The following is an 11,890-nucleotide window of genomic DNA, read 5'->3' on the forward strand; positions in this document are numbered from 1 at the left end:
GTAAACATGAAATGGAATATCCTTATTTTTAAATACTTATTTTTGTCAAAGGGATAAAACTTGACCAAACATTTGTATCTTAGCATAAATTAATTTATCATATACTTTCTTTAAAAACTGAATTTGAAGAAATAAAATACAAATGCATCAAATCCTAAAAGTAGAAAGTAAGGGAGATATAATATTGAGCCAAAAATCTGAACAAACTGCCTTCATCATAATTTTACCTAAATTCAGTCCTGGTTCCAATTTTTTTTTGTTGTTGTTGTTGCTCTTTGTCAATCAAATTTCTGGCTTAATGGCTTAACCATTAAAAATGGGCATCAAAAAAATATGCTCAGTTCATAATCATCCCTAGACCCTGATAGTCTCTCTAGAAAAAAAAAAGTCAAAATCACTGGTCCAAGGTCAGAGAATTATATTGAAAATAGAAACATGTCTCTGATGAAGTCAAACTCAAAATAGCTGTATACAAAACCAACCTACCTGTAGGGGTGATTTCACATTGAATTTGCCATGACAGATCGTCCCATGAGCAATCCATAGAAAGCACTGACTTACAACTCTTCTGAAGGACCTGATATACTTTTGTCTGCAGCTGCAACTGCTATTGGCATTCAGGGAGAAACCAAAGGAGGATAAGGGGTTTTTAATATTTGTTTTATTTCATTTTATTTTATAGGTTTTGCTTATTGGTTCTGGTCTGAACACACAAGAGAACACTTAACTTATAAAATCATATATGCTAATATTTTAAGTAAATGAGCATACTACTCATGCACCACTATATTTATTTTACTTTACATCACATTACTGGCTTGTTATCAAATGTAGATATGTAGAGTTTGCCAAGATGTGGATTTCTTACCAGAGATGGGTAATTAAACATAATGAGTTGATGCATCTATTTCAAAAGCCATATGTGCTGTCTGAATTTGCTGCCATCCACTCAAGGAAAAGATTTGCCTCTGAATGCATCAAAAGGACAGACCCAGCAGATAACAGGCCTGTGACCATAGGGGGTCTGACAATTCTCTGTTGACACAGTTTAGTTTTTAAAGTTGATTAAGAATGTCAGCCTACCCACAAATACAAACTATTTTGTTTTCTCTGTTCTGTCAAGGTTTTCAACATCCTATTGGCACTTTCCTTGACTGAAGGCCACCGTAATACACCTGGGTTTTCATTCTCTCCTATCCTTTTAGCTCATCTGTAGGATGGACAGAACAGTCACAGCACAGTCTCTGTGGCTGGAAGAACCTCTTCTACTATTTTCCTTTTATTCCTTCTTCTAAGTGGCAATAATCCAAACCTTTCTTATTAGAGACCTCAGAACCACAGGCAGCTCCCATTTTATTTTGGGACAGTCTAATGTCTGCGGTAGAATACTTCAATAATGTTGCTTGAAATGTACATTAATATCCCTTTTTCCTAATCATTAGATTCAATTAAAGGTCAAGAAGAGAAAATAACTGGTTTTATACAGATTGATTCTTCCAGCATGTTCTTCCTTTAGCAGCTTCATGGATGCCCAGTGAAATGAACAGTACATTTCCCAGAAGTATAGGCTCAACATTTCATGGTGAGTACTCAGAGAAGACTGAGGGTCAGGGAAGACAGTGGTCTGCTTTATCTGGACAGATATTTTTTAAGAGGATGGATAAGGACCCAATCTCAAATAGGTATTTAAAAGTTCATTTTGATAATGAAAATGACAGTGATAATGAATAGAACAAAAATTCTTCCCAGTCACTGAAAGAAGACAAACAGAGACCAAGTCTTAGATTTTTCTCTATTTTATTTCTAAATAAAATCTATGTAATAGCTTTTTTAACTAATTAAAATCATTAAAAATTTATTGTCTTATTTTTCCATAGGAAAACTGAATGCTTTGTCAATATGGATTTGTTTATGCAAATGTTGCAAAAGAATATGTATTGATCTTTCAAACACATTAGAGTAGGGAGAATCAGTATTTTGACTGGCTGGACCTTTGAGATTCTGAAAGAATAAGAACAGAATTCATCTTTCTATAATTTTAGCATAAATTAATTTATCACATACTTAAGATAATTGTCCATAATTACTTAAATTTCTCATTGAAATTCTTTAGCAGGTATCAGTTTGTTTTGTGTGCTATACAGTTTCTCTTTTTCTCTTTAAACCACTAAGAAGTTTTGCTACTTTGATAGTCATTAGATCCTAACATCCTAGTCTTGATGTAAATTGGTTCTAACTGAACTTTACACATAAAGTTTTAGAAGCATTTAAGCCATTTAAATTGAGTTCTTTCTAAGAGCAAGTGAAATCCAGTTATGATTGTACCCCATTTGATCAGGATGAGATGGGTGTTAAGATCAGTTCTGATAATTTCCTTGATATTTATAGGTGATGACTTTGCCAGCACGATGAAAGCATTTTCAGAAGTTCCCACAACTGCTAATAGAACTAATATCACCTATATCACTGGTGAGTCATGTGTCACTTATTTTTTGAATGTTATATTTTATCCACTCAACAAATATTTATTGAATATCTACTATTTTCCAGACACTGTGCTAGTTGCTGGGTATACAGTGAAAACACTGACCTCCTGAAGATGATACACAGTAAATAAGTAATCATACAACTAAATTTATTTGTGACATGCTATGATACAGTACAAGGTATTTTCAGAGTCTAACAGACAAATCTGAGTTTAATTGGGGAATAGGAAAGGACTCACTGAGACTATATTTAAATTAAAATATGAAAAATGAACAAGAATTAGTCAGGTAGAAAGTAGTGAGAAATGCTTTAGTCTTGTGAAATACAGTCTGAGTCAAGAAAGACATTGTTGGAACAAAGAGAATTTTTATATCCAAATAATAAGATTTTGTCAATGTTAAATTAATCCCTTATTTTATATCATAAGCAGGCAAAAGATTCACTTAATTTAAGACCCTCCTGCCTGACCAGGCAGTGATACAGTGCACAGAGTGTTGAACTGGGATGCCGAGGACCTAGGTTCGAAACTCTGAGGTTGCTGGCTTGAGCGCAGGCTCACCAGCTTGAGCATGGTGTCACTGGTTTGAGCGTGGGATCATAGACATGACCCAATGGTCTCTTCGCTTGAGCCCTTGGTCATTGGCTTGAGCAAGGGGTCACTGGCTCAGCTTGAGCCCCCTTGTCAAAGCACATACGAGAAAGTAATCAATGAACAACAAAAGTGCTGCAACAATAAGTTGATGCTTTTCATGGAATGTCATGCAATCCTCAGATCATTAGAACATCATCTTTCATACAACATGGCAACAGAGTTGCAAACTGAGGTCCTACCAATATTTTTAAGATATTGGTGCCTACAAGAACTGCCTACGTTAGAGATGGGGCAAGGTTGGAACTGCTTCTTCACTGAGACATTTCTAAAGTCAGTGGCCTCATTTTTTATATTTCATTTGAAGAAAATTTATAAACACTGATATAACACCCACTTAAAAACTTTTGTTCTTTCATTTCCCTAAGACTTTGGAGGTAAAATGTTATATCCCACCATATTATATATTAGTGTAGAACCTAATCAATTTTGACTTCACTAAAACAGAACTTTGTATAGTTCTGAGTTGGTCATCTGTATAAGTGTTTCTTTTGTGATCACAATAGTCTAGTGGTTTGAACTACTATGAACTCTCTCTAGCCACCTGCACATACACAGTGCCAGATGGTTGTGTATTATAGGACTACATGAGCTTTCAGGGTACCCTCAGTGTCTGTTTCAACAGGGCTGAGGTAGGGTGAGCATCAGGGAGATCTCAAATCCCTGGATTTATGTTGTAAAAAAAAGTCTTCCATACTGATAACCAATGTTAACATGGCATCATGTGGCTGCAGTTCAAACTATGTAAAACATAGACAAGATTTGGTACCTAATATTTTAAATATAGTTTTTTAGTCTATAGCTTTTGAGTTGGGTTTTTTTTTTTTAGACTTTGCTGTAAAAAAAAAAGCAGTATAATAAATCTAAACAATAAAAGAAATTAAAAACCTAGTCTCGAGTGGATTAAAAACCTTTGGTACATATATACTATGGAATACTACTCAGCCATAAGAAATGATGACATCGGATCATTTACAATAACATGGATGGACCTTGATAACATTATACAGAGTGAAATAAGTAAATCAGAAAAAAAAAAAACTAAGAACTATATGAATCCATACATAGAAGGGACATAAAAATGAGACTCAGAGACATGAACAAGAATGTGATGGCAACAGAGGTGGGGATAGGGGGAGGAGGGAGGGGCTGAAGAAGGAGAGAGGGGTTGGGGGAGGGGAGGGGCACAAAGAAAACCAGATAGAAGGTGACAGAAGACAATTTAACTTTGGGGGAGGGGTATACAGCACAATCAAATGTCAAAATAATCTAGAGATGTTTTCTCTCAACATATGTACTCTGATTTATCAATGTCACTGCATTAAATTTAATAAATAAATTTAAAAAAAAACCTAGTCTCCACTTACAAGCTGTTTATAATCCAGTTGAAACAATAAAAGAAAATCAATTCAGATAACTCTGGTATAAAAATGCACTTTTTGCCCAAGTGATCTGTATAATCTTGAAAGCTAAGGATTTATCTGTAATGTATAAGGAATTTCACTGAAGTGTTGTTAGAAATAATAAAAACCTGGAAACTATTCAACCATCCAACATTAAGAGACCAATTAAATAAACTGTAGTAGATCCATACCCTGGAGAACTAGCCAGGATTTTAATAGAATGAGGTAAATTTCTATGCACTTCTTTGGAAAGTATTCCAATAGCCTTTTTTTTAGGAGAAAGAAGCCAGAGGACAGACAGAACAGTATGTATAGTATGCCCCCATTTCTAATAAAAATAATATATATTTATGGTACATATGCATGTTTATGTATGCATAGAAAATTTCTGGTACAATACATGATTAACTGTTGAAATTCATTGCCGCTAGTGTGAGTAACTGGAACCTGAAGTAGTAAGGGTGCTTCCTTTTCATTTTAGTTTTGTGCTGTTTAAATTTTTAACATGATAAAAGCATACTTTTTGAAGAAAAAAAAATTACTTTTATTTACTGTCAGGTAGAACCAGGCAACCTCACTTACTAAAAAGTAAAATCATACAGGATATATTTATTTTGCTGCTGGTCTAGGATCCAGAATATTTTAAAGCCTTTGATTCATGCATTTTGACTTAATCTTTAAATGTTAAAAAATTAATGAATGAGTTGAGTAAGGGTATGGTCCGCATGGATTTAAAAAAAAAATCAGTCCATTGACCACTCACCAGTATAATTTTAGCCTGTCCTTTACTTTCAACTTCCTCCCTTTTCAGACCATAGAAACAACAAAACCAACCGGTTTTCTTTTCTTTTCTTTTCTTTTCTTTTTTTGTGTAGCAGAGACAAAGAGAGTCAGAGAGAGGGACAGATAGGGACAGACAGACAGGAAGGGAGAGAGATGAGAAACATCAATTCTTCGTTGCAGTTCCCTAGTTGTTCATTGATTGATTTCTCATATGTGCCTTGATGGGGGGGGGGGGGCTACAGCGGACCGAGTGACCCTTTGCTCAAGCCAGCGACTTTGTGCTCAAGCTGGTGAGCCTTGCTCAAACCAGATGAGCCTGTGCTCAAGCTGGCGACCTTGGGTTTCGAACCTGAGTCCTCCACATTCCAGTCCGACGCTCTATCCACTGCACCACCGCCTTGTCAGGCTGGTTTTCATTTTACTACTTTTGTCTCTTTTCCTCTTTCTATTACTGAAATGGATATGGGAAGAAAGAAAAAGAAATGAAAGAGGGAAGGTGATAGAAAAGAATAAGAAAATCTCTACCCTGGATATGATTCCTTGAGTGACATTCAAATGAGAAGTCTTGGAACATAGTCCTTTCAGCACTACAAGACCATGGATATTGGCCAGGCCTTCTCAGCTTTGGCCCTTCTGGGCTATGGAATGTTATAATGCCTTTTACTCTTTTTTTCTCTCCCACACATATGCTTCCATAAAGCATTTAATGACTCACTCAAGAATAAGAAAATCAAAAGCTAGACCTTTATTTCATAGATAAAGTCCTCTTTATTGGAGTAAATTTGGAATACAGATTTACAGATTATCATTTCAATTTATTCAGTCCTAAAAATAACATTTCCTTAGATGCCATGTGTCAGAAATAGTCCAGGGTCTTGAGAAAATGAAGAAAAAATTTAGTTGTAGTCTCAGCCTTTTGGCTAAGATCAAAGGAAAGAAAAGATCAGTTGTGAAACATTCAACTAAGAAAGACATTCATGTAGAAAACGTAATTATATAACTGCAGAACCAGAAATGAGAAAAAGGCATAGACATGATCCCAAAATATGGCTACTTTCAAAGAACACTCCATGGACCTTGTATAAAGTATGTCAAGTAGGAGAAAGAGTTCAATTAATTCTGGTTTCCCAAAGCCGAAGTTTGACGTTAAAATCCTTCTGTTGTTCTGCCCTTCTCAGGCATTGCACTTAATAAGCCCACAGATGGAATGTCCTGGCCAGTGGTGGTAGCAGCTTTGCTCTTTTTCTGCCTGGTATTGTTTGGTCTTGGAGTGAGAAGATGGTGTCAATATCAACAAGAAATGTGAGTATAATGCTAAGATATGCAGAGGCAGATATTTTTCCAATATGTATTATTCACTCACCACTATAAATACCATTCTTTTTTTTTAACTTTTTTAAATTTTTTTTATTTATTTACTTTTTTAGATTTTTTTTATTCTTTTATTAGAGAGAGGGGAGAGAGAGAAGGAGAGATAGAGAGAGAACAGGGGGAGGAGCAGGAAGCATCAACTCCCATATGTGCCTTGACCAGGCAAGCCCAGGGTTTTGAACCCGCGACCTCAGCATTCCAGTTCGACGCTTTATCCACTGCGCCACCACAGGTCAGGCTAAATACCATTCTTATACTGAGGCCTTCTCACATTTAACTGAGGAAATAAGGCCCAGAGAGGCTGTGTAGCTGCCCCAGCACCACGTAGCTGAAAATAGATGCACAACTTCCGACATGGTATCCCCTCTACCTTCGCCGGCTGCAACACTGCAATCAACAGATGGAACATGTCAGTGGCATGAAATAAAAACTGAGCCTCACCTTACCTCAGAATTGAAAATGGTTTTTCTTTTAATCTTCGTTGTTTTTTCATTTTCATGCATCTCTGAACTGCCTAGGCTGACCCGGGCCAAGATGCTCAAGTGTGAAATTGAGTGAGAAAGGTAATTTTAAGAACTTCCCAGCTGCTTTTCAGCAGAATGAGTTTTGTTTTGTTTTTTGGTTTTTTTTTTTTTGTTTTTTTTTTGTATTTTTCTGAAGCTGGAAACGGGGAGGCAGACAGACTCCCGCTTGTGCCCGACCGGGATCCACCCGGCATGCCCACCAGGGGGCGATGCTCTGCCCATCTGGGAGTCACTCTGCTGCATCCAGAGGCATTCTAGCGCTTGAGGCAGAGGCCATAATGCCATCCGCAGCGCCCGGGCAAACTTTGCTCCAATGGAGCCTTGGCTGCAGGAGAGGAAGAGAGAAACAGAGAGGAAGTAGAGGGGGAGGGGTTGAGAAGCAGATGAGCACCTCTCCTGTGTGCCCTGGCCGGGAATCGAACCTAGGACTCCTACATGCCAGGCCAATGCTCTACCACTGAGCTGACCTGCCAGGGCCCAGAATGAGTTTTTATAGCACCTTTCCCTTTTCCCCAAGGGAAAAGAATGTCAGCAGCTGGTTACCCCTCCCCCCCTTCTTTTTTGTCTTATTGAAATATTTTCTGGAACTCTTCTCCCTCCAATCAACAATCTGAAATAGACACACAAAGTTATGCTTCACTTTTCCAACTTGTCTGTTTTGGATCAGTCCAGATGAGGACCATGATTAGCGGAGACCCTCATAATAGGACTGATCGTCCACGTATCTTACAATTACTATCTAAAATAACATTAACTATTATGCAATTCCTTCATCTACTTTTCTAAGAGTATTCTTGAAGACTCCATAACTGTGTGCAAGGAGTGTTTCCTGATGAATAGAACACTAAATCAGTAGTCAGAAATTGTGGTTCTTATCCAATTACTACACTTTGACTATCATATGACTTTGAGAAATTTATAATTTACTTGAAAAGATGGATTGCAAACTTCTTAGAATTTTACTTACCTTTTGATAAATATTGTCTCCATTAAAGCATCAGAAAACCACGTAATAGGCATTGGGAATTTATATATCAATATTAAAATGAGAAAATGGGAGTCTGAAAATGTGACATGAGTTTTGCTGTTGTTTTGTACTCAATTGTTTGTGTTATTTAGATATGAGAACAATCTTTCGGTAGATGAGAGAGGAAGAGAGAGTGTGAGGGAGATCTGGAGAAGTTAAAACTATAGATTGAGAGACAAGGGATAGAGGTTTTGAGTCATGGACATGAATCTGCTCACAGGTACAGTTCTGTTTACTAATATTAAGAGAGCTACAGCATTTGTATAGCTAAATCACACACTCACCTGTATACTTGGTGTTTTTTTTAGATGAGAGATGAGTTGTACTAACAGAGAACAGGACTTTATACAAAGCTGACATTAAGAATGGTTACTGATTTAAAGAGAAAGGCTGCTGACATTTTCTGTCCAGTACCAACCAACTCAGGGTTTCAAAATAGCTTTAGCTCCCACCTCAACGAACCCCCACAGCACACAATGAGTGTGTAGATGAACACTAGGGATATGGTTGGCAAAGGGAATATTTGAAAAGCTTCAGTCTTTGGTCCAAGAACTTTAAAATTTTATTTCTGTAGGAGTGTTTTAACCTTCCTAAGAGAAGCACTTTTGTTTGGAAGCAGTTATCACAAAGAGTGTGGGTTTTGGTTAAAAGACTACACTTGCTGGTCTGGTTCTGTTGAGCAAACTTGCTTAAAACCTTTGTGCCTCATTTTTTTTTATCTGTGGATGGTAACAGTAAATATTTCATTTCTAGATACAAATTAAATAATGTTATAAAAAACTCTGCAACTATAAGATTAACATATACATATTAATTAATGATATCATAATAAAACTAACAAGCAGAAGGTTATACCAGAAAAATTCTGAGAGAACTAGTAGGGTATGTTTTTCACTCTCTTTTTCTGTTTCCTTTTCTAAAAGAATATTATATTATGTATATGTCTATGTATATCTGTATACTATGTATAATCTTCAGTAACCCCCTCACATTCTTAGCATTGAAAGTGCATGTTTTGTTTCTAGCATGGAAAGACCCCCACCTTTCAAGCCACCTCCACCTCCCATCAAGTACACTTGCATTCAAGAGTCCCCTGGAAGTGATATGCCCTGTCATGAGATGGAAACACTCTACTCCTTTGAGACTTTGCCACAGCAAAACTGCTACAATCCTATTGCAATGTAGATATTTTGCTTTATTAAATATTTGCCCTCCAGCCTAGCCTCTACTGCACCTGAAATGGATATCAGAAGAGAAGGACTGTTTTCCCAGCACCTCATCCCCTTTCATCTGCATACGCCTTTAAAGAAGAGGGAGAGGATTTGTTGAGTTGACACCCAGTGAGATCTCCAAGAATGTTCTTCTTATGTAAGAAGTGCAAATTAAGCTGCTGCCACTAAAAAGTTCTTGCGGTGTTTTTTATTTTTCATTTTAATTATCTGATTGACTGAGGTGATGATAATGGTTTCAAGCATATGTCCGTAACAGATCTCTTCTTTCTCTTTGGGCATCTGCCAACATTATAAACTACTCGCCACAATCATAATGATCACTGAAGTTTGTTGCATTCCCTAGGAAAATTACAAGAGGAAAATGTGAAAGTTCTAGCAAGAGATTCAAATAATGGAAAAGTGCTGTTTGTCTTCAGATTGAAATTCTGTTGTTTATTTATAAAACAGAGTATCCTTCATAGGAACTCCTATTTCAATCTTCCTCCCCCTTTCTTCCCAGTACATTCAGCCCAGCTCCTGCCAGATGGAATCAAAGAGATAAAGAGCCAGCAACCAAGTAGCCTAGTAGATACAACCTTCACTGGCTTCTAAAATTATATGAACTAAAAGTGATCTCATTCTCAGCTTTACCTGAGTGTGTGTGTGTGTGTGTGTGTGTGTGTGTGTGTCAAACCATTGGTGAACTGTTATATAAGTAAACAGACAGCCTAATTCTATGCTAACTCATTTAATTCCTGTTGGGCAAATGAGTTTGTATTTTTTGAGTGTGCTCACTTTTATTGTTAAAAATGGCGCTGGGCGGCACCAGGTATGTGATCTGTGAAACTGCAAATTACCTTCCTGCTTGGGAAGGACCATTGTCTTGCTAATGTGTGCTGGAGGAGAAAGAAGCCAAGATGGCAGGAAAAGAGAGAAGAAGCCAAGATGTCAGGGAAAGAGGGAGAAGGCCATGATGGCAGAGAAAGAGAAGATGTGCAGATGGGGAACCAGGGGTGAGGGTCTTTGGGACTGGTGAGGCCTTTGATTCTAGGAGAAACTGGAGAAGATTCTCCTGGTTGTGGAACCGGATAATGTATCAGTAGTTTTGTGAGCTCTGAATGAAGAGGGAAGTGTATTTCCTTGTGTGTATTGCCTGTCAGCCAGTACGAGTCTTCAATAAAGGAATGGCCCGTTATTTTTTGGCTCCACTGTTTCTTTACCTTCTGCCCAAATCCAGTGAGAACCTGCATGTGCATGACCACGACGATGATTGTGGCGACTATTGGCCATACCATTCCTGTTAATCTCTTTTTCATCTGGGACTCTTCTGTCCAATGTGCCTGTTTTGATGTGTTGTGAAACAAATAAATAGCCTCAAATCAGACTAACAATGATGAGTTAACGCTGCTCCTACCGATCTTTCATAAAACAGTTCAAACAGAACATAGTGATGGTGAAGAAAGAAACCTAGTCAGCCTGACCTACTTGTATTCAGCAACAGTTTGTTAGAGAACAAATTACTGAGCACCTTGCCCCTCTAAACCTTGTCATACACTCCTGCCTCAGATGTTGCTGACAGATACCATAGAAAATTCTTTAGGTTCCTTTAGTCTCAGAAGGAACCTTTATTACATTTTCAGTGTTCTTATCTCTGATTCCACATGAGAATAACTTGGAGAAATTTTTTGATATCATAACTGTCCCTCCGAATCAATTAAATCTGAATCTCTGTTGAGTTAGGTCTAGGCATAAGCTCTTCCAGATGATTCAGGTATTCAACGCAAATTGAGAAATTCTGAACCAGTGGAAGTCCATTGTCATTGATTAGAATCTTGGTTAAGTACTTAACTCTTATGGTGGCCAGTCTCCATGATGCCTCCCCAGTTGTTGCCTTTTATACAGTCTCCCCTGACCCTGAATACAGCTGACTTATACTTCTGATCAGAGCTAGATTAAGGCAAGCAAGGCAGCAAGGTGTAAAACTTAAGGAGACAGACACACTCAGGGTCATGCACTAACACATATTGTGAGTGAGTACCAGTCCTAGACCTAGTATAATCAATAAAATACTACAGGTTACAAGAGGGAAAGGGGGTGGGTGGAGGTAGAAGTGGGTAAAGGGGAAATAAATGATGATGAAAGGAGACTTGACTTAGGGTGGTGAGCACACAGTACAGTACACAGATGATGTATTATAGGACTGTACCCCTGAAACCTATATAATTTTGTTAATGTCACCCCAATAAATTCAATAAAAATAAATTTTAAAATACTACAGAAATGATCAGAGTGTGACTTCCAAGGCTAGGTTATAAAATATATTATAGTTTCTACCTTGATTTCTCTTTGACCACTTGTTCTGGAAGAAGTCAGTTGCCATGCTTTGAGGATGCTGAAGCAGCCTTACTGAGCAGTCCACCTGTCAAGAACCTGAG

At 37.5% G+C, this 11,890-nt stretch overlaps 1 protein-coding gene across 2 annotated transcripts in view; it reads left to right on the forward strand.

The window, feature by feature from the left end:
* Positions 1–11,417, forward strand: part of CD96 (CD96 molecule) — an 81,124-nt gene extending 69,707 nt beyond the window's left edge. Inside the window, exons 11-14 of one of the 2 annotated variants that reach the window (XM_066347652.1) lie at positions 1,517–1,582; positions 2,389–2,469; positions 6,501–6,624; positions 9,270–11,417. In XM_066347652.1, coding sequence (XP_066203749.1) covers positions 1,517–1,582; positions 2,389–2,469; positions 6,501–6,624; positions 9,270–9,429 — 431 coding nt within the window. In that variant the 3' untranslated portion in view covers positions 9,430–11,417. The remainder of the gene's footprint in view (positions 1–1,516; positions 1,583–2,388; positions 2,470–6,500; positions 6,625–9,269) is intronic. The other variant, XM_066347653.1, reaches the window with a different exon arrangement.
* Positions 11,418–11,890: the final 473 nt, after the last annotated feature.

The sequence above is a fragment of the Saccopteryx leptura genome, chromosome 8 (genome assembly GCF_036850995.1).
Source record: "Saccopteryx leptura isolate mSacLep1 chromosome 8, mSacLep1_pri_phased_curated, whole genome shotgun sequence".
Lineage (NCBI taxonomy): Eukaryota > Metazoa > Chordata > Mammalia > Chiroptera > Emballonuridae > Saccopteryx > Saccopteryx leptura.